Consider the following 23,946-nt stretch of genomic DNA (forward strand, 5'->3'; position numbering starts at 1 on the left):
GCCTATTGTTTTGTAAGACTTTGATTATAGTTGTTGACGTAGGAAGCTGGAATCATTACTTTATTTTAGCATAAAACATATCTTATATTGTTCTATCATAAAAAGGTAAAAATTGTTACATGAAGGCATAACTATTGGTTGATAGACCAGTTAAAGGGAGTAAAGTCATAATTAGACATTCCTGATTTAGACAGAGCATACAATTATGCTCCAATTTACTTCTATTATTTAATTTGCTTCAACCTCTTGTTATCCTTTGCTGAAAGGTTTATCTAGGTAAGTTTAGGAGCAGCAAAGAACCTAGGTTCTAGCTGCTGATTGGTGGCTGCATATATATACTAATTGTCATTGGCTCACCCATCTATTCAGTTAGAAACCAGTTGTGCATTGCTGCTCATTAAACAAATGATACCAAGAGAATGAAGCAAATTTGATAAAATTTAACTGGAATCATTTGATGCTATATAGATGTATATGTTTTAGTACTCTACAAGTGATACTTGCATGCCTTTACATTTAAAGGGATGGTAAAGTCAAAATGAAACCTTCATGGTCTAGATAGAACATGTAGTGCAAAAAAGCTTTCTAATTTACTTTTATTATTCAATTTGCTTTTTATTTTGGTATTCTTTGTTCAAGAGTAAAGTTAGGTAGGCTTATAAGTGCTCTATGGCATCAGTGTTTGCAACTTTGTAGAACATTTCTGCAAATTTTGTTGCACATACTGCAGCTATAGAGTGCTATTGATGTGCCCTAGGTTTACTCTTCAATAAATGATACCAAGATTTGATAATATAAGTAAATTGGAAGATTATTTAAAATTGCATTCTCTATATGAATCAGAAAAGTTTAATTTTGACCTCACTGTTCCTTTAATCTTCTTAGCAAATACATTTATACTAATAAGCAACTCAATTAGTATTTAAATCTGAAACATTCAACAATATAATTTATTCTTATTCTACTAGATGGACAAGATGTCACAACAGAAAGACCTATCACCACTGCAGGTTAGTGTTGTTTGAAATGTTTAATAGTATATCTGTGTTTGTACAAAGAATCACGTTAGATAGTCTATTATAGAAAATAAAACTATAACCATTTTTTTTTTTTCAAAAGATTAACATATTTTAAAAATTTTCTCTAGTCTAAGATTTAACTTAAAAAAAATATATGTTTATGTATCAAATCTAAATATTCTATATCTGCTTTTAGACCTTCTTCTATCACATGTTTTCAACCAAAATTAGCTACAGTAGATGACCTTCCTAGAGTTAACATTTGAAATCATGTGTTTAAAGAGATATTGTACTCAAAACTTACTTTTAGCCAGTGATTTTAAAATGATCATGGACACGACCTTAGACAGACGCTCACCAAAGCTTAAACTCTGTGACCCCCAAACTACTCGGACTGCTAAACAATTTAATAACCTTATTGCTCAATATAATCTGTTTGATGCTTGGCGATCCCACCATCCTTCCTCCAGAGATTACTCTTACTATTCCACAGTTCACAATACATATACTAGAATTGATTACATCTTCTGTGAGCCACGATTGTTTGATCATATTCAGCAGATCGCTATGCCCAGGTGCTCTTGGTCCGACCATTCTCTTGTTCAGTTCTCTATGAGGGCTCTGAATTGCATGTCTTCCAGGCCTTCTTGGAAACTACCAGAATATTTACTCTCAACCCCAGAGCAGGTTTCATATGTACAAAAGGAACTAGACGAATTCCTAAAAATAAATGATAACGGGTCTGTAGACGATTTTTGTCTGTGGAACTCACTCAAAGCTTACACTAGGGGGCTGTTCTTCAAACTTAAAACAGAACATAGAAAGCAATCAGGAGGGACATTAGCTCAGTTACACTTAACTCTTCGCTCCTTAACAGCCTCCCATATTACATCACTAGACCCCCAGACTCTTTCACAAATAGAAGGCACTAAAATAAAGATAGAGACCTTAGAATTTAAACGATATCAGTCGCAGATATGCCAGTTTAAACAAACTTTCTATGCCAAGGGAAATAAGGTGGATCGACTGCTAGCCAACAAACTTAGACAACGCACAGCGGAAGCTCGCATCCCATACATAACAACACCACAAGGAACAGTACGTCTCCCAGCAGACATAGGTAAAGCTTTTGCGTCTTACTTTTTCTCCCTCCACGCCATCTACTCAACAAATCCAGGATTGCTTAAACTCACTCTCCCTACCAGCTCTGTCCGATACCCAGAAAGATCTTCTAGATTCTCCTTTTTGCACTGAGAAGGTGATCTCAGCCATTAAATCCTTGAAGTCCCATAAATCTCCTGGGTCAGATGGATATGGTGTCCTTTTTTATAAGACTTTTCTCCCACAGCTCTCCCCGTTGCTAACTAGAATCTGTTTGCTGGCTAGGCAATCTGGCTCTCTTCCCCCGGAATTGTTGGAAGCATTTATTGTAACTATTCCAAAACCAGGTAAGACTTCTAAAATGCGTGAGCACTTTCGTCCCATCTCCCTAATTAATACAGACGTGAAGATTCTAGCTAAAATTTTGGCCTCCAGGCTCAACCGTGTTCTCCCATCACTTGTTGACGGAGATCAAGTGGGTTTTACCCCCGGTAGAGGAGGACTGACAATAACCGGCGGCTACTTAATATTTATTTTGAAGCTAAGCGGCGGAATATCCCCTGTACAACTTTGGTGCTTGACGCCGAAAAAGCCTTTGATAGGGTGAACTGGGCTTACCTATTCGAAGTGCTGAACAATTTCGTCTTTCTCCCGTAGTTTCACTCCTGTGTTAAATCACTATACACTGCTCCCTCAGCTTCAGTCAGGGGCTTTGGATTTCGTTCCCCTGTCTTCCAAGTTACAAATGGGACCCGACAGGGGTGCCCCTTATCCCCGCTGATATTTGCTCTTGCTATGGAGCCAGTTGCTGAGGCTATCAGAAGTAACCCGGATATACAGGGAGTTGAGATTGCAGGGACTCTGCAAAAAAACGTGTTGTTTGCAGATGACTTGACTATATTTTTAAAAGACCCTGTACAATCTCTCCCTGCTCTTTTTAGATTGCTAAACTACTTTGGCCAAATTAGCTTCTATAAGCTAAATGTCAGCAAAACTGATGCATACACTATTAATATACCGGATAAAGAGCTAGAGACCCTTAAGAAAACATATCCATTTAATTGGTCCCAACATAGAATTAAACACCTAGGTGTGTACCTTTCATGTAACATATCTACTATTATTGAGTCTAATTTTTACCCCCTACTACAACAGTTCCAGAATAGCGCAGATGCATGGAGTGTTCCTTGTATCTCCTGGTTAGGCTGCATAGCAGCGTTCAAAATGGTACTACTCCCCAAGCTCACATACCTCTTTCGCTCACTTCCCATCCCAATCCCTAAATCCCTCATAGGTAAATTCCAACAAGTCTGCAACAAGTACATTTGGAGGAATAAGCACCCCAGAGTAGCTACACAGATAATGCAACAGCCACTTTACAGAGGAGGTGCAGGCGCCCCTAACATAGCTACTTACCATGAAGCCTCACGGCTAGCACATATTCTCTCCTGGATTGTTACTTCATGTCTTAATAACTGGCAGGCACTAGAGCAAGCTACTTTACCTAACCCACTTCTCTTGCCAGACCTTATATGGCTTCCCAAACACGTTAGATCTACTTACATGATACAAAATACAAGTATCTTGCATGCCCTTCGCCTATGGGATAGAATACACTCACTACAGCAAATCGCCCCACATCCTTCCCCTATACATTCCCTCTCGGGGCTCCTGGCAGCTCTTAGACACTCACATCCGCACTTGTGGCGAGAGCATGGCATAAATTACATAGCCAATCTATTCCCCAGAAGACACTTCATTACAACTTCACAATTCTACTCAGCTCATAACCCACCACTCCTCCTGCAGTTTGAATTTTGGAAATTACGTAGTCTATTAAAATCGTGGGGATTTCTTGACAGACCATTGCGCGAACCAACTGAATGGGAAAAAAGATGGGCCAACACCCTTAAGATCCCATGAGCACTTTCAATTTCATATAGAGACTTGCTGAATCCCCCTACTTTCTATAAGTCAGCTTATATTATAGCTTGGGAGAAAGACTTGAAACTCTATGCAGAACAAGCTGAATGGTCCAAAGCTGTCATGCAAACCAGGCAAGCGCTTCATTGTGTAACTTTGTTGGAACTATACATTAAAGTATGCACACAATGGCACCTCACACCTCTCAGACTCTTCACAATTTCTCACTTAAATTCCCACTATGCTGGAGAAACTGCGGGTTGGTGGGATCGCCAGTTCACATACGGTGGGAATGTCCGGCACTACGACCTTTTGGACTGAGGTTTCTCATAAGTGTATGACTCTAGAACCCCCATTGGGAAAATCCCCACAAACTGTTTTATTTCACTTAGACATCAAGACGACCTCCATACCAACAGATTTTTTTAGCATTTATTTGTTCTCGGCAGCCAAATTAGCAATTGCTAGACTCTGGAAACAAAAGACAGTCCCCACTTGGGGTGACGTAGCTAAAATAATGACTTACTTCGAACACATGGGGGCCCAATTTTTACCCAACAGAATAAAGTGACCTTACATTCTCAAATTTGGGATACTTGAAAACAACTGAACAAATTCTGAAGGGAAGTTCCAGAGGTTAATGATTAAGCTATGGAACAGTCAGGTGTACGCAGCGCAAGATTCAAACACCTCAGTGAGATGCACTCATTCCCCACCCCTTTTTTTTTCCCCTCTCTCCTTCTATCTCCATTTTCTTCTCCCCTCTTCCCTCCCTACCTCTCTTCCTCTCCCTCCCTTTCGCCCCCGGTCTTTACTACCTTTTTTATAGGTCATTCTTGTAAACGACCCATGTTTGACAAAAATGTTCTATTTTCTTATTTACCTACTTTTCACTAATATATTGAGATTTACACTGTTATTAGGAAAAGTTGAGGCACATTGCTATAACAGTGTCGTCTTGCTGTATGTACAGTCTGTTTCAGACATATCACAATACTATGTATTATGAAGACCTTGTTATGTATCATTATTGGTTTCACGCTAGATGTATATACAGTAACTTTGTACTATTTGTATTTATCGACCTCAATAAAAATTATTTTTTAAAAAAAAAATAAAGAGATATTGTAGACTGTACCTTAGCTAAAGCTAATTATCTGATAGGCACTTCCTACCAAAACTTATTGGTAGGAAGTGGTTAATAGTTGCAAGGAGTATTTGTACCTAGTAGGAAGTTTATAACTGATATTGCAATATTAGTTCAAATAAAATTTAGATAGATTCTACTTTAATTCTGAATAAAATGGAAGCCACTCCAGATTCTCTAGAGACTGTGGAAAATTCTATGTGATAACATTTATGATTGCTATGTCTTCAAAGACTTTCCAAACATCCTGGTTGAAAATCAGTTATGAGTAGTGATGTCGCGAACCTAAAAATTTGGGTTCGCGAACGGCAAACGCAAGCTTCCTCAAAAGTTCGCAAACGAGCGAACCGGGCGAACCGCCATAGACTTCAATAGGCAGGCAAATTTTAAAACCCACAGGGACCCTTTCTTGCCACAATAGTGATGGAAAAGTTGTTTCAAGGGGACTTACACCTGGACTGTGGCATGCCGGAGGGGGATCCATGGCAAAACTCCCATGGAAAATTACATAGTTGATGCAGAGTCTGGTTTTAATCCATAAAGGGCATAAATCACCTAACATTTCTAAATTGTTTGGAATAACGTGCTTTAAAACATCAGGTATGATGTTGTATCGATCAGGTAGTGTAAGGGTTACGCCCGCTTCACAGTGCGCAATGTAGGTGATATACCTGCCCTGACCATGCTTTGCAGATCAAGTATCAGTGGTCAGATGGACCCTTGCCCCAACACTGTGTGCCAGACATGCCATTATAGCAGACTTATATGGCTTTGGCGTTGCTTTTTGGTAATTAGAAGGCTGCTAAATGCCACTGCGCACCACACATGTTTTATGCCCAGCAGTGAAGGGGTTAATTAGGGAGCATGTAGGCAGCTTGTAGAGTTTTAGCTTAAGTGTAGTGTAGTAGACAACCCAAAGTATTGATCTAGGCCCATTTTGGTATATTTCATGCCACCATTTCACCGCCAAATGCGATCAAATTTAAAAAAAAAAAAAAAAAAATTTTTCGCAATTTTAGGTTTCTCACTGAAATTATTTACAAATAGCTTGTGCAATTATGGCAAAAATGGTTGTAAATGCTTCTCTGGAATCCCCTTTGTTCAGAAATAGCAGACATATATGACTTTGGCGTTGCTATCTGGTAATTAGAAGGCCGCTACATGCTGCGATGCATCACATGTGTATTATGGCTAGCAGTGAAGGGGTTAATTAGGTAGTTTGTAGGGAGCTTGCAGGGTTAATTTTAGCTTTAGTGTAGAGATCAGCCTCCCACCTGACACATCAGACCCCTGATCCCTCCCAAACAGCTCCCTTCCCTCCCCCACCCCACAATTGTCCTCGCCATCTTAAGTACTGGGAGAATTTTTATTTTTTTTATTTTTTTTAGCATATTTACATATGCTGTGGTGTAGCATCCCCCCTTAGCCCCCAACTTCCCTGATCCCCCCCAAAACAGCTCTCTAACCCTCCCCATCTGCCTTATTGGCGGCCATCTTGGGTACTAGCAGCTGTCTGCTATTATTTCACAGTCAAAAAAGTGTTGTTTTTTTTAAATGTACACTACTGTTACACCAGATATGAGTGGTGGAACTGGGCAAGTGGGCACAGTATACGCTGTGAGCCTGACACATACTCTGGCGGGCAGGCAACTGCAATTAGATTACACAGGAAAAAAAAAAAAGCAGACTGATGTTCTAGCCCTAAAAAGGGCTTTTTTGGGTGCTGTCCTTACAGCAGAGATCAAATGAGTCCTTCAGGACTGTAGTGGACACTGAATACACTAGCCTAGCTATTGATTTCCCTATTAAATCAGCAGCAGCTACACAGCATCCAAATGAATCTAAAATGGATGCTGTCCAGGAGGTGGGAGGGTCTGGGAGGGAGGGTCTGCTGCTGATTGGCTGTAATGTGTCTTCTGACTGTGAGGTACAGGGTCAAAGTTTACTCAATGATGACGAATAGAGGGCGGATTAAACATTGCATATGTTCGCCCGCTGCGGCAAACGCGAACATGCTATGTTCGCCGGGAACTATTCGCGACATCACTAGTTATGAGTTATATAGATAAGATCTACAAATTTTATGTTTTTCTATTTACAATGAATAGGTCTCATTTTTACCAAAAGAGAAAAACATAATTTATGCTAACCTGATAAATTTATTTCTCTTGTGGTGTATCCAGTCCATGGATCATCCGTTAATTGTGGGATATTCTCCTTCCCAACAGGAAGTTGCAAGAGGATCACCCACAGCAGAGCTGCTATATAGCTCCTCCCCTAACTGCCATATCCAGTCATTCGACCGAAACTAGCCAAGAAAGGAGAAACCATAGGGTGCAGTGGTGACTGTAGTTTAAAATTTAGACCTGCCTTAAAAGGACAGGGCGGGCCGTGGACTGGATACACCACAAGAGAAATATATCAGGTAAGCATACATTATGTTTTCTCTTGTTAGGTGTATCCAGTCCACGGATCATTGATTACTTTTGGGGTACCAATACCAAAGCTAAAGTACACGGATGAAGGGAGGGACAAAGCAGGTACTTAAACGGAAGGGACCACTGCCTGTAGAACCTTTCTCCCAAAAATAGCCTCCGAAGAAGCAAAAGTATCAAATTTGTAAAATTTTGAAAAGGTATGAAGCGAAGACCAAGTCGCCGCTTTGCAAATCTGTTCAACAGAAGCCTCATTTTTAAAGGCCCAGGTGGAAGCCACAGCTCTAGTAGAATGAGCTGTAATCCTTTCAGGGGGCTGCTGACCAGCAGTCTCATAGGCTAAGCGTATTACGCTCCAAAGCCAAAAAGAAAGAGAGGTTGCCGAAGCCTTTTGACCTCTCCTCTGTCCAGAGTAAACAACAAACAGGGAAGATGTTTGACGAAAATCTTTAGTCGCTTGTAAGTATAACTTTAAAGCACGGACTACGTCCAAATTATGTAAAAGACGTTCCTTCTTTGAAGAAGGATTAGGACACAATGATGGAACAACAATCTCTTGATTGATATTCTTGTTGGAAACTACCTTAGCAAAAAACCCAGGTTTTGTATGCAGAACTACTTTATCTGTATGGAAAATCAGATAAGGAGACTCACATTGTAAAGCTGATAACTCAGAGACTCTACAAGCCAAGGAAATAGCCATCAAAAACAGAACTTTCCAAGATAAAAATTTGATATCAATGGAATGAAGGTGTTCAAACGGGACTCCTTGAAGAACCTTAAGAACCAAGTTTAAGCTCCATGGAGGAGCAACAGGTTTAAACACAGGCTTAATTCTAACCAAAGCCTGACAAAATGCCTGGACGTCTGGAACCTCTGCCAGACGCTTGTGCAAAAGGATAGACAGAGCAGAAGTCTGTCCCTTTAAAGAACTAGCTGATAATCCTTTTTCCAAACCCTCTTGGAGAAAGGACAATATCCTAGGAATCCTAACCTTACTCCATGAGTAATTCTTGGATTCACACCAATGAAGATATTTGTGCCATATCTTATGGTAGATTTTCCTGGTTACAGGCTTTCGTGCCAGTATTAAGGTATCAATGACTGACTCGGAGAAGCCACGTCTTGATAAAATCAAGCGTTCAATCTCCCGGCAGTCATTCTCAGAGAAATTAGATTTGGATGATTGAAAGGACCTAGTAGTAGAAGGTCTTGTCTCAGAGGCAGAGGCCAAGGTGGAAAGGATGTCCACCAGGTCTGCATACCAGGTCCTGCATGGCCACGCAGGCGTGATCAAGATCACCTATGCTCTCTCCTGTTTGATTTTGGCAATCAGTCGAGGGAGCAGAGGAAACGGTGGAAACACATAAGCCAGGTTGAAGAACTACGGTGCTGCTAGAGCATCTATCAGCGTCGCTTCTGGGTCTCTGGACCTGGATCCGTAACAAGGAAGCTTGGCATTCTGGCGAGACGCCATGAAATCCAATTCTGGTATGCCCCAACGATGAACCAATTGAGCAAACACCTCCGGATGGAGTTCCCACTCCCCCGGATGAAAAGTCTGACCACTTAGAAAATCCGCCTCCCAGTTCTCTACACCTGGGATACGGATCACTGATAGATGGCAAGAGTGAGTCTCTGCCCAGCGAATTATCTTGGAGACTTCTAACATCGCTAGGAAGCTCCTGGTCCCCCCTTGATGGTTGATGTAAGCAACAGTCGTGATGTTGTCCGACTGAAATCTGATGAACCTCAGGGTTGCTAACTGAAGCCAAGCTAGAAGAGCATTGAATATTGCTCTTAACTCCAGAATATTTATTGGGAGGAGTTTCTCCTCCTGAGTCCACGATCCCTGAGCCTTCAGGGAATTCCAGATTGCACCCCAACCTAGAAGGCTGGCATCTGTTGTTACAATTGTCCAATCTGGCCTGCGAAAGGTCATACCTTTGGACAGATGGACCCAAGATAGCCACCAGAGAAGAGAATCTCTGGTCTCTTGATCCAGATTTAGCAGAGGGGACAAATCTGTGTAATCCCCATTCCACTGACTGAGCATACATAATTGCAGCGGTCTGAGATTTAGGCGCGCAAATGGCACTATGTCCATCGCCGCTACCATTAAGCCGATCACTTCCATGCACTGAGCCACCAAAGGGTGCGGAATGTAGTGAAGAACACGGCAGGAATTTAGAAGCTTTGATAACCTGGACTCTGTCAGGTAAATTTTCATTTCTACAGAATCTATCAGAGTTCCTAGGAAGGAAACCCTTGTGAGGGGTGATAGAGAACTCTTTCCCTTGTTCACTTTCCACCCATGCGACCTCAGAAATGCCAACACTATGTCCGTATGAGATTTGGCAATTTGGAAGTTTGACGCCTGTATCAGGATGTCGTCTAGATAAGGGGCCACTGCTATGCCCCGTGGTCTTAGGACCGCCAGAAGAGACCCCAGAACCTTTGTAAAAATTCCTGTGGCTGTAGCTAACCCGAAGGGAAGAGCCACAAACTGGTAATGCCTGTCTAGAAAGGAAAACCTTAGGAACCGATGATGATCTTTGTGAATCGGTATGTAAAGGTAAGCATCCTTCAAATCCACTGTGGTCATGTACTGACCCTCCTGGATCATAGGTAGGATTGTCCAAATAGTTTCCATTTTGAACGATGGAACTCTGAGGAATTTGTTTAAGATCTTTAGATCCAAAATTGGTCTGAAGGTTCCCTCTTTTTTGGGAACCACAAACAGATTTGAATAAAATCCCTGTCCTTGTTCCATCTGTGGAACTGGATGGATCACTCCCATTATTAGGAGGTCTTGCACACAGTGTAAGAATGCCTCTTTCTTTATCTGGTTTACAGATAATCTCGAAAGGTGAAATCTCCCTTGTGGGGGGGAAGCTTTGAAGTCCAGAAGATATCCCTGAGATATGATCTCCAACGCTCAGGGATCCTGAACAAGAGAGAAAGTCTGCCCCCTACTAGATCCGTTGCCGGATAGGGGGCAGTTCCTTCATGCTGTCTTAGAGGCAGCAGCAGGCTTTCTGGCCTGGTTAGATTTCCAGGCCGGCTTGGATTGCGCAAAAGTTCCCTCTTGTTTTGTAGCAGAGGAAGTTGATGCTGCACCTGCCATGAAGTTTCGAAAGGCACGAAAATTAGACTGTTTGGCCCTTGATTTGGCCCTGTCCTGAGGAAGGGTATGACCTTTACCTCCAGTAATGTCATCAATAATTTCCCTCAAACCAGGCCCGAATAGGGTCTGCCCCTTGAAGGGAATGTTAAGTAATTTAGACTTTGAAGTCACGTCAGCTGACCAAGATTTAAGCCATAGCGCCCTACGCGCCTGGATGGCGAATCCAGAATTCTTAGCCGTTAGTTTAGTCAAATGAACAATGGCATCAGAAACAAAAGAATTAGCTAGCTTAAGTGTTCTAAGCTTGTCAAGTATTTCAGTCAATGGAGTAGCTGTCTGAAAGGCCTCTTCCAGAGACTCAAACCAGAACGATGCAGCAGCAGTGACAGGAGCAATGCATGCAAGGGGCTGCAGGATAAAACCTTGTTGAATAAACATTTTCTTAAGGTAACCTTCTAATTTATTATCCATTGGATCTGAAAAAGCACAACTGTCCTCGACAGGGATAGTGGTACGCTTTGCTAAAATAGAAACTGCTCCCTCCACCTTAGGGACCGTCTGCCCTAAGTCCCGTGTGGTGGCGTCTATTGGAAACATTTTTCTAAAAATATGAAGGGGGGAAAACGGCACACCCAGTCTGTCCCACTCCTTAGTAATAATTTCTGTAAACCTTTTAGGTATTGGGAAAAAAAACGTCAGTACACACCGGCTCCGCATAGTATTTATCCAGTCTACACGATTTCTCTGGCACTGCAATTGTGTCACAGTCATTCAGAGCAGCTAAAACCTCTCCAAGCAACACCCGGAGGTTCTCAAGCTTAAAATTTAAAAGTAGACATATCTGAATCAGGTTTCCCCGAGTAAGAGACGTCACCCACAGACTGAAGCTCTTCCTCAGCTTCTGCATATTGTGACGCAGTATCAGACATGGGCCTTAAAACATCTGTGCGCTCTGTATTACGTCTAACCCCAGAGCTATCGCGCTTTCTTCTGAATTCAGGCAGCCTGGCTAATACCGCTGACAGGGTATTATCCATGATTGCCGCCATGTCCTGCAAAGTAATCGATATGGGCGTCTTTGATGTACTTGGCGCCATTTTAGCGTGAGTCCCTTGAGCGGGAGTCAAAGGGTCCGACACGTGGGGAGAGTTAGTCGTCATAACTTCCCCCTCGTCAGAATCCTCTGGTGATAATTCTTTTAAAGATAACAGCTGATCTTTATTGTTTAAAGTGAAATCAATACATTTAGTACACATTCTCCTATGGGGTTCCACCATGGCTTTTAAACATAATGAACAAGGAGTTTCCTCTATGTCAGACATGTTTATACAGACTAGCAATGAGACTAGCAAGCTTGGAAAACACTTTAAATCAAGTTAACAAGCAATATTAAAAAAAAAAAAAAAAACGTTACTGTGCCTTTAAGAGAAACAAATTTTGCCAAAATTTGAAATAACAATGAAAAAAGGCAGATAAACTAACAACATTTTTACAGTGTATGTAACAAGATAGCAGAGCATTGCACCCAATTGCAAATGGATGATTAACCCCTTAATACAAAATACAGATTAACAAAACGAAAAATATGTTTTTTAAACAGTCATAACAACTGCCACAGCTCCTACTTTTGAAGCCTTTTGAGCCCTTCAGAGATGTTCTATAGCATGCAGGGGACTGCTGAGGGAAGCTGAATGTCACAGTTTGTAGTTTTAACTGCACCAACTGTAACTTTTATACTATAACAGTGGAAAGCCTCAGGAAACTGTTTCTAGGCAAAAATAAAGCCAGCCATGTGGAAAAAACTAGGCCCCAATAAGTTTTATCACCAAAGCATATAGAAAAACGATTAAACATGCAAGCAAACGTTTTATATTGCACATTAATCAGAGTATATACCTCTGATAGCAAGCCTGATACTAGTCGCTATTAAATCACTGTATTTAGGCTTTAACTTACATTAATCCGGTATCAGCAGCGTTTTCTAGCAAATTCCATCCCTAGAAAAACTTAACTGCACATACCTTATTGCAGGATACCCTGCATGCCATTCTCCCTCTGAAGTTACCTCACTCCTCAGACATATGTGAGAATAGCAGTGGATCTTAGTTACTTCTGCTAAGATCATAGAAAAAACGCAGGCAGATTCTTCTTCTAAATGCTGCCTGAGATAAAATAGCACAACTCCGGTACCATTTAAAAACAATAAACTTTTGATTGAAGAAAAAACTAACTATATTTTACCACTTTCTTCTTACTACCTCCAGCTATGTTGAGAGCTTGCAAGAGAATGACTGGATATGGCAGTTAGGGGAGGAGCTATATAGCAGCTCTGCTGTGGGTGATCCTCTTGCAACTTCCTGTTGGGAAGGAGAATATCCCACAAGTAATGGATGATCCGTGGACTGGATACACCTAACAAGAGAAATGTACTTCTGCAGCAGCACAGTTTCAAATCAAGCTCATTCTCTCTCATTGTCAAGTTAATTTTTACTGATTCCTATGATTTACCTGGCTTTTCTATAGGCTATAGCTGTTGTAAATGACAAAAATAAATAAGGCCTATAGGGAAGAAGCATTTGATAGTTATAGAGATGTGTATGTTTTAGTACTCTACAAGTGATACTTGTATGCCTTTAAATTTAAAGGGATGGTAAAGTCAAAATGAAACCTTCATGGTCTAGATAGAACATTTAGTGCAAAAAAGCTTTCTAATTTACTTTTATTATTAAATTTGCTTTTTTCTTTTGGTATTCTTTGTTCAAGAGTAAACTTAGCTTATAAGTGATCTCTGTCATTAGTGTTTGCAACTTTGTATAACATTTCTGCAAATTTTGTTGCATATACTGCAGTCATAGAGTGCTATTGATGTGTCCTAGGTTTACTCTTCAATAAAGGATACCAAGAGAAAAAAAATTGATAATAGAAGTAATATTATTTTAAAAAATTGCATTCTCTAAATGAATCATAAAAAATCTAAAATTTTGACATCAGTGTCCCTTTAATCCTCGTAGCAAATACATTGATGCAAATATGCAACTTAATTATAGTATTTAAATCTGAAACATTCAACAATATCATTTATTCTTATTCTACTAGATGGACAAGATGTCACAACAGAAAGACCTATCACCACTGCAGGTTAGTGTTGTTTGAAATGTTTAATAGTATATCTGTGTTTGTACAAAGAATCATGTTAGATAGTCTATTATAGAAAATAAATCTATAACAATTTTTGTTTTTGTTTCAAAAGGTTAACATATTTTTAAAAGTTTCTCTAGTCTAAGATTTAACTAGTAGTAGTAACTTTATAACTGATATTGCAATATTAGTTCAAATTCAATTTAGATAGATTTTACTTTACTGTGGAGGGTCAGTATTCTGAATAAAATGGAAGCCACTTGAGATTCTCTTGATACTGTGGAAAATTCTATGTGATGACATTTATGATAGCTACTAGGTGATAAGCCTGCCCAGAAGGCAGTCTGTGTTTAAAAACTACAACCCCCCAAGCTAAAGTAAAAAAAGAAAAAAAAAATTACAGAAAAAATAAACAAAGGTATCCAAAATAAAAAATGAAACCTAAACTAATATCCCTATAAAAATAAAAAATCCCAGATATTATTAAAATACAAACTGATATATTAGCTTTTATAAGAGGACCGAAATCGGCTAGAATAGCGAAACAGGTGATATGTAGAAGCAGAGCTACAGGGGGAGTAGGTGCCCCGGACCTTTTGGAATATTATAGAGCCGCTAGACTGGCTCAAGACTCCTGCCTCATGAGGAGATCAGAAGAAGCTACTTGGGTGTTTCTAGAGATGGAGTTAGGAGGATGGGAAGAGAGAGACTCAATCTTTTGGGACACACATCACGGTCACCCAAGTAGGATACACACTCAAGCATACACTTCAGACCTGACTACAAAGACCTGGACTCAAACGCTTAAGAGAACAGACTTGTTTCCTGAATACTCTTTGTTGACCCCAATTAGATCCTTTTTGACAGGCTATTCCCGTAGAGTGGCTGCCAAGTGGGAAAATAAGGGGCTCTATAGGGTGGCGGATGTAGTGAAGGGGGGACAGTTACTCCCCTTCACCCAGATACAGGCAAAACTTGAACCTATAAAACTCCATTGGTACCTTTATCACTCTTCTTGGCCAACTTCTGGACGAAGATATCACCCTTACTATTCAACAGGCATTACTACACGAATACATAGATAAATTCCATAAACATATTAACACATTCATAAGAATATTATGTACAGTGACAAGAGTCTACATAGCGAAGTATTGGAAGGTAGGCTTCCCCACATGGTCAGAAATACATAACAAAATTTCCTACACTTATTATATTATGCATGAATCTGCAGTAGACACCTTAAACAACAGAGCTTCATTTCAGAAAATATGGTACTATTGGATCAGTAATTCGGCTCTATCTAGGAAAGAAACTGAGACCCAACCTGAATCTTAAGAATTAACTCTAAACATCATCATTAGAGATAAGAACCTTTGGATATACTTTATTTTTGATGCCCTTTTCTTTTTCTCTATTTTTTTTTCTTTACTGATTAAGAGGTTCACAAAAAGATAAATATGACACAATATTTCCAGATATAGACAGCTGATGTATAGAATGAGAAAATCGATTTATCTTGCATAGCCTTGTCTATCCAACAAAATGATTGGCTGTTTCGATCAGCCAATAGAATGCGAGCTCAATCTGATTGGCTGATTGGATCAGCCAATCGGATTGAACTTGAATCTGATTGGCTGATTCAATCAGCCAATCAGATTTTTCCTACCTTAATTCCGATTGGCTGATAGAATCCTATCAGCCAATCGGAATTGAAGGGACGCCATCTTGGATGACGTCCCTTAAAGGAGCCTTCATTCGTCGGTAGTCCGTCGGTAAAGAAGGATGTTCCGCGTCGGCGGGATGAAGATTCAAGACCTGGCTTGGAAGATGACATCCCCCGGATAGAAGACTTCTTCAGCACCTCTTGGAAGATGACCTCGCCCGGATAGAAGACTTCTTCAGCGCCTCTTGGAAGATGACCTCGCCCGGATGGAAGATTTCTTCAGCGCCGCTTGGAGGATCACTTCTGCCGGTCCAGGTCTCCTCTTCAGTTCCATCGGTGGCTCGGCTGAGTGAAGACGACTAAAGGTAGGATGATCTTCAGGGGATTAGTGTTAGGTTTTTTAAGGGGGGTTTGGGTTAGATTAGGGGTATGTGGGTGGTGGGTTTTAATGTTGGGGGGGTTGTATTTTTCTTTTACAGGCCCCCACAAAAGGCCCTTTTAAGGGCTGGTAATGTAAAAGAGCTTTGAACTTTTTTAATTTAGAATAGGGTAGGGCCTTTTTTTTATTTTGGGGGGTTTGTTATTTTATTAGGGGGCTTAGATTTGGTGTAAGTAGCTTAAAATTGTTGTAATATTTTTAAAATGTTTGTAACCTATTTTTTTTATTTTTTGTAACTTAGCTTTTTTATTTTTTGTACTTTAGTTAGTGTATGTAATTGTATTTAATTGTAGTTATTTGTAAGTAATTTATTTAATTAATTTAATGATAGCGTAGTGTTAGGTTTAATTGTAACTTAGGTTAGGATTTATTTTACAGGTAATTTTGTATTTCTTTTAGCTAGGTAGATATTAAATAGTTAATAACTATTTAATAACTATTCTAACTAGCTAAAATAAATTCAAAGTTACCTGTAAAATAAATATAAATCCTAAAATAGCTTTAATGTAATTATTAATTACATTGTAGCTATCTTAGGGTTTATTTTACAGGTAAGTATTTAGTTTTAAATAGGAATAATTTATTAAATTATAGTGTAGTGTTAGGTGTAATTGTAACTTAGGTTAGGATTTATTTTACAGGTAAAGTTCTCTTTATTTTAGCTAGGTAAGCTATTAAATAGTTAATAACTATTTAATAGCTATTGTACCTAGTTAAAATAAATTGAAAGGTACCTGTAAAATAAAAATAAATCCTAAGATAGCAACAATATAATTATTATTTATATTGTAGCTATATTAGGGTTTATTTTAAATGTAAGTATTGAGCTTTAAATAGGATTAACTTAGTTCATAATAGAAATATTATTTAGATTTATTTAATTAATATTTAAGTTAGGGGGGTGTTAGGGTTAGTGTTAGACTTAGGTTTAGGGGTTAATAATTTTATTACAGTGGTGGCGGTGTAGTGGGGGGCAGGATAGGGGTTAATAAATTTATTATAGGTGGCGACGGTGTAGGGGGGCTAGATTAGGGGTTAATAAATTTAATATAGGTTGTGGCAGGGTCAGGGAGCGGAGGTTTAGGGGTTAATACATATATTATAGTTGCGGGGGGCTCCGGGAGCAACGGTTTAGGGGTTAATATGTATAGAGTAGCTTGCGGTGGTCTCCGGGAGCGGCGGTTTAGGGGTTAATACATTTATTATAGTTGCGGTGGGCTCAGAGAGCGGCAGTTTAGGGGTTAATATGTATAGAGTAGCTTGCGGTGGGCTCCGGGAGCATCGGGTAAGGGGTTAATACATTTATTATAGTTGCGGTGGGCTCCGGGAGCGGCGGTTTAGGGGGTAATAACTTTATTTAGTTGCGGCGGTGTAGGGGGGGGCAGATTAGTGGTGTTTAGACTCGGGGTACATGTTAGGGTGTTAGGTGCAGACATCTCCCATATAAATCAATGGGATGTCTGTCAGCAGCGAACTTGTACTTTCGCTATGGTCAGACTCCCATTGATTCCTATGGGATCCGCCACCTCCAGGGTGACAGTTTGAAAACCAGGTACGCTGGGCCGTAAAAGTGCCGAGCGTACCTGCTAGTTTTTTGATAACTAGCAAAAGTAGTCAGATTGCGCCGCACGTGTGTGCGGAACATCTGGAGTGACGTAAGAATTGATCTGTGTTGGACTGAGTCCGGCGGATCGAAGCTTACATCACAAAATTCTACTTTTGCCGGTCTCTAGCCTTTGATAACTAAGACGAATCAGCCTCGCCACAAATACGCTGCGGAATTCCAGCGTATTTGAGGTTGACGGCTTGATAACTACCCCCCAATGGGTAGTTTAGGTTTTTTTTAGTGTTAGGTTTTTTATTTTGGGGAGGTTTGGTGGGTGGGGGTTTTTACTGTTAGGGGGGATTTGGTTTATTTTTAATGTAAAAGAGCTCATTTCTTTGGTGCAATGCCCTACAAAAAGCCCTTTAAGGGCTATTGGTAGTTTATTCTTAGATTAGGGGGTGTTTTTATTTTGGGGGGTCTTTTTTATTTTCATAGGAATTAGGTTTAACTTTTTTATTTTGGATAATGTGGTTTATTATTTTGTGTAATGTTAAATTTGTTTATTTTGTGTAATGTTAGACTTTTTTATTTTCTATAATGTTAGACTTTTTTTATTTTCTATAATGTTAGACTTTTTTATTTTCTGTAATTTTAGATTAGTTTAAACTTAGTTTTCTTTATTTTTAAAGTAATGTTAGATTTTTTATTTTAATTGTAATTTAGGATTATTTTAATATATGTAATGAGTTAATTTAGGGGGTATTAGGTTAGGAGGCTTAGTGATTAGTTATTTGCATTGTAGGGTTTGATGGTTTAGGGGTTAATAGATTTATTAGGTTAATTAGCTATGTGGGTTAATGGCGGTTTAGGGGTTAATAGATATATTAGGTAGTTTGCAGATGTTGGGGTTGGCGGATTTAGGGGTTAATAATTTTATTAGGTAGTTGGTTGTTTTTTTTTCTTAATACTTATTGCGGGCAGTAAGGTTTTTTTCTTAATACTTTTTGCAGGCGGTTACGTTTTTTTCTTAATATTTATTGCGGGCAGTTAGTTTTCTTTTTGTTTAAAGCTTATTGCGGGTGGTTAGGTTTTTTTTTTCTAATACTTATTGCGGGCGCTTAGACTTTTGTTTTTGTAATGCTCCGTTTGCCTTTGCTGCATCCAGGTGGCCTGAGGTGGATTCTTTCACCACCCTGCCATTTTCAGAATCCACCGGGATGCAGCTTTTTGCTGCTTCGCGCTGCCAACATTCCTTTGACGATGCGTGTGCAACTGGTGACACTGACGGACGCGTTACAAATTTGATTATAGTATAGATGACTTCAAAGGTTTTCCAAACATCCTGGTTGAAAATCAGTTATGAGTTATGTAGATAAGATCTACGAATGTTATGTTTTTCTATTTACAATGAATAGGTCTCATTTTTACAGAAAGAGACAATGTACTCAAGAAAGCAGCTCATAAAGAGTCAATTGTATTCAAAACTTCTGCAGCAGCACAGTTTCAAATCAAGCTCATTCTCTCTCATTGCCAAGTTAATTTCAACTGCTTCCTCTGATTTACCTGGCTTTTCTATAGGCTATAGCTGTTGTAAATGGCAAAAATAAATAAGCTATTTGTTGGCCTTTTGTGAACATGCTAAAGGGAATTTTAAAGTATACTCTTCCTTTAGAGGAATAATATAATTTTAAATTCCAATCCTTATTGTGTTCTCATTGACTTGTCATTCCAGCTACATAGTATGCATAGTATTAAATGCATAGGACTATGTTCCTTAAAGTTTATTATTGTGATGGGAATAGCTGACTTTGCTCATTGAAACCACCACCGTTAATGAAAATTCCAGTAACTAAGTATTAGCCTTTGTGTGTGGGGAGAGATTAGATAGGAAGGTCTACTTTTCCTGCAGTCTCACCCTATTTGAATGGACATGTTCTTGAAAACATTGGTTTGTGGTTTCAATAAGCAGAAATAGTTATTTCAAATGCAAAAACAAAAGCAATTACCCACACATAAAACTCAGCAGCTTGTATAGTAAGTCATTTTTTACAGTACAGTAGTCCTTTGAGTTAGAATTTAAACTACTAGTTAATTAGAAGACTCACAGTAACTGCATTTTTGACATCATGTTTTTTTTCCCCTTTAAGGTAAATTAAACGTAATAAAATCCTATCCTGCAGACAAAAGAGCACTGTTGAAATGAAACACATTTGCATAAAAAAGTTAAGGTTGTGTATTTATACGTGAAACAAACAGAAAGTATATGTTTGTATAAAACTGCTCCATGAGATAGATTATCTGGCTAATAAGGACAACTCCCAAAGCTCTATTGGCAGACCCCAGTATTCCCTACAATAAACGAAAAAGTATTTTTAAGTTCAGAAGAGTAATGTATTTTTGTTAAAAAATACTATAGTATATTTGCCATTAGTGATGTCGCGAATAGTTCGCCGGCGAACATATGCAATGTTCGATCCGCCCCCTATTCGTCATCATTGAGTAAACTTTGACCCTGTACCTCACAGTCAGCAGACACATTCCAGCCAATCAGCAGCAGACCCTCCCTCCTAGAACCTCCCACCTCTTGGACAGCATCCATTTTAGATTCATTTGGAACCTGAATTCTTAGTGAGAGGAGGGACAGTGTAGCTGCTGCTGATTTAATAGGGAAATCGATAGCTAGGCTAGTGTATTCAGAGTCCACTACAGTCCTGAAGGACTCATCTGATCTCTGCTGTAAGGACAGCACCCCAAAAAGCCCTTTTTAGGGCTAGAACATCATTCTGCTTTTTTTTTTTTTCCTGTGTAATCTAATTGCAGTTGCCTGCCCGCCAGCGTGTGTGTCAGGCTCACAGCGTATACTGTGCCCACTAGCCCAGTGCCACCACTCATATCTGGTGTAACAGTAGTGTACATTAACCCCTTAATGACCACAGCACTTTTCCATTTTCTGTCCGTTTGGGACCAGGGCTATTTTTACATTTCTGCGGTGTTTGTGTTTAGCTGTAATTTTCCTCTTACTCGTTTACTGTACCCACACATATTAGAGACCGTTTTTCTCTCCATTAAATGGAATTTCTAAAGATACCATTATTTTCATCATATCCTATAATTTACTATAAAAAAATATAAAATATGAGGAAAAAATGGAAAAAAACACACTTTTTCTAACTTTTTTTTTAAATTCTTTTATTGAGGTTGTGCAGAATAATACAAATTATGTAAAATAACATAACATAAGACAAACTGAAAACATTTCACAATATAGGTAATACAATACAGAAGACTGGAACCTCTTTCACTTTTTAACATGGCCTAAAAAGAGCACTGAAGGCAGCTCTTGTGCCGCACAAAACGGCAACAGACTCTGAGGGAGGAAAATGATTAGATTGAACGATTATATTTAGACCTATAAGCGTAGATTAGGGTGATAATTAACATACTAAGTGATAACCACAATGAAGGTATTATTCCCAAATGGAAATAACATGATGAAGCAAACAATCAGAGACTCTTCTGAAAAGTTATGTTAATCAGTCCTGCTGAAGAATATGTAGTAGTTAGAGTCACCTCTTTGGTAATATGTAAAAAAGAGTGCTAGGGAGGCATTTATGGTGCGCCATGGGCAAGATAAGACGCATAATTGAACCCCCTGAATTAGGAGGTATATTGTATATTGTGGGGGGAAGGTGGTAGGTTGAGTACTATTAGTAAATATATAGCACAGTAAACTTTTGAATTGTAGGGTATCAACTATAGATAAATAAGGCAACCCTCAAGGGTTTATGCTGCGTGTTGGCAACTAAAGATTTGATGGTTACTATGGGAGCATCTTTCTAGCAGTATTAGGCATATAGAATGAGCAAAATTTGGCGTATTAAGGAGACAGAGGGCCTCATAACAGATTTAAGTTTGTAAGGTTAAATATGTACGGAAACAGTTACAAATATAATATAGATAGCATGTCTAGAGCCTTGCCTCAAAGTACAATATAAACATTGCTTGCACAATTTGGTGTGCGCTGCGGTGCAAGGCTATGACTGCAATATTTCCCCTGAGCTGTACATTTGTGGAGTATAGGCGTCACGCTGCAGGCAGTAGCGTGCCATGTCTAATAGTTACACTAAAGCTCCAGGAACATGTGTAAAGGTCAATACTCAGCTCTGAAGCTCAGAGATAAATAGGGAGATGATAGTTTAGCTGTACTTTAGCAAGTGTGATGAACCAAATTTTAAAGCAAGGACTAGACATACATTCCTGATAGCACAAATTGTTTTAGCAAATTCACTATTAATAACAAATAACATGTAAGAAAACAGATATACCTTGTGCATCTCTAAAGATAATGCAAATAGGTTAAGTAGGAGCTATTCTGCATATTAAACTTTAAGTAACAGTTTGTTAGCACAGTATAATGTAATATAATGTAGATGGATACTCAGATTCAAAAGTCATGCCCAACAGAACATTATAGAGTTAAGCACATATAGTAGGCTTTAAATAACAGTTTGTTAGCATAACATAATGTAGATTAATGTAGATGGGTACCTAGGGTAACTAGTCATAACCAACAAACAATATAAAGTTAAGCTCAAATGTTACCATTAATAACAGCTTGGCCCTGAAAGGTGTTTATAGAAGGAACTAATTTGAATTATGAGGATATATATCAATGAAACTAATAACAAGCAATGCAAAGGATAACCAATCTTATCACCAAAAACTGTGGGGCAGAAGCTATCCAGGTATGATGGGGGGAGCAGGCAGATCTACAAGGAGCCAGTATATGCATAGTGGCCTGCCATCCCCTATATTTCCAAAGCCTTCAACTTAGGAACTGAATAACACTTTGCAAACATAGCCCTTCAGTGTTCAAACAATTAGCATGTCCATGACCCGGGTGGGTTGCCATAAGAGATCAAACTTAAGTGTCCCGTTTATATCTAAATTAGAAGGCTGCTCTTATCTGCTATTATACTGGCTGTAATCCATTAGTATGGAGTGTCCGCTATCCCGCGTGGTCCCTCTAAGCAATCCTGCAGACTAGGTAAGATATAGAGCAGCTAAAAAGGAAAGTTATTTACCCCACTCCAGTCCGCAAGATGGAAGGCAGTTCTGGAGCTCGCTGCAATACACGGCTCTCGGTATCACCCTTCACCCTGCCGGGTGCCGTGTACAAAGTCGTGCGTGGGACCTGACGAGAGAACCTCTTGCTTCTACAGGTACTCCGGAATTCTCCTAGGGTCATGTCCTGCTTAAACTCAAGCGCTCCTGCCTCTGCACCCTGGAGACTCTTTATGCTTAGGCTCGTTGGAAAAACACTATGAGTGACAGGGCGGTAATTAGAGCTAATGGCGTCAAGGCCCTTTATATTCGTTTGGGAACCCTGGTTTTCTTTGTCTTCCAAGACATCCATGCGGGTAAAATCCTCTGTTATGAGGTGCTGTAGGTCCGCGCTGGTAACTGGGAGCTCAGTAATGATCCCCTCAGCCTCACAATGGATCCCGGACTCAGCCGACGCAAAACTGGTGACATGCGGGGAATGCCGGGGCCCCGAAGCATCCCCCCAGGCAGTGTTCGCCTCGCCTAGGCTCAGGGACATCGCTGTTGGGATTTCGCCCTTCTCCACCGATTCAGCATCTCCAGCTAAAGCGGCAGCAAGCTTATTGTGATGGTGGGTAAGGAGTTTGTTGATCTCAATAAGTAACTGGCAGGTATTGGCCATAGTAACTGCTTACCCACGAGAGTGGCAAGATGGCCGTTGTCTTTATGAATGCAGAGTAAGTTTTCCAAGCTTGACCCACAACAGACAGTAGAATAACAAAGTTCAGTAACTCCCAGACAGCAAACGAAAGATTTTAGAAAGCATCTCACTATAGTAGAGGTTCCCTATGCATCAAAAAAGATGGTTTTAGGTCCTTTTTAGTTGAATTTATGCAGGAGCTCTAAGGATCTGCGACCTCTCCTGTGCACTGCTGGCTCCGCCCCCGCCACTTTTTCTAACTTTGACCCCCAAAATCTGTTACTCATCTACAACCACCAAAAAACACCCATGCTAAATAGTTTCTAAAGTTTGTCCTGAGTTTAGAAATACCCAATATTTACATGGTCTTTGCTTTTTTTGCAAGTTATAGGGCCATAAATACAAGTAGCATTTTGCTATTTCCAAACCATTTTTTTTTTTCAAAATTAGAGCTAGTTACATTGGAACACTGATATCTGTCAGGAATCCCTGAATAGCCATTGACATGTATATATTTTTTTAGAAGACATCCCAAAGTATTGATCTAGGCCCATTTTCGTATATTTCATGCCACCATTTCACCAAATTGTTCACTTTTTCTCAAATTTTTTCACAAACTTTAGTTTTCTCACTGAAATTATTTACAAATAGCTTGTGCAATT

The 23,946-nt window shown here is 39.5% G+C and overlaps 1 protein-coding gene across 1 annotated transcript in view; it reads left to right on the top strand.

Annotated features, from left to right (window-relative positions):
* Positions 1–23,946, top strand: part of TMPRSS15 (transmembrane serine protease 15) — an 839,864-nt gene that overhangs the window by 117,038 nt on the left and 698,880 nt on the right. The window contains exons 6-9 of the mRNA XM_053705190.1: positions 969–1,010; positions 1,330–2,139; positions 2,225–2,467; positions 13,849–13,890. Of these exons, the coding sequence (XP_053561165.1) occupies positions 969–1,010; positions 1,330–2,139; positions 2,225–2,467; positions 13,849–13,890 (1,137 nt within the window). The remainder of the gene's footprint in view (positions 1–968; positions 1,011–1,329; positions 2,140–2,224; positions 2,468–13,848; positions 13,891–23,946) is intronic.

Source organism: Bombina bombina, chromosome 3 (genome assembly GCF_027579735.1).
Source record: "Bombina bombina isolate aBomBom1 chromosome 3, aBomBom1.pri, whole genome shotgun sequence".
In the NCBI taxonomy this organism is placed as follows: Eukaryota; Metazoa; Chordata; class Amphibia; order Anura; family Bombinatoridae; genus Bombina; species Bombina bombina.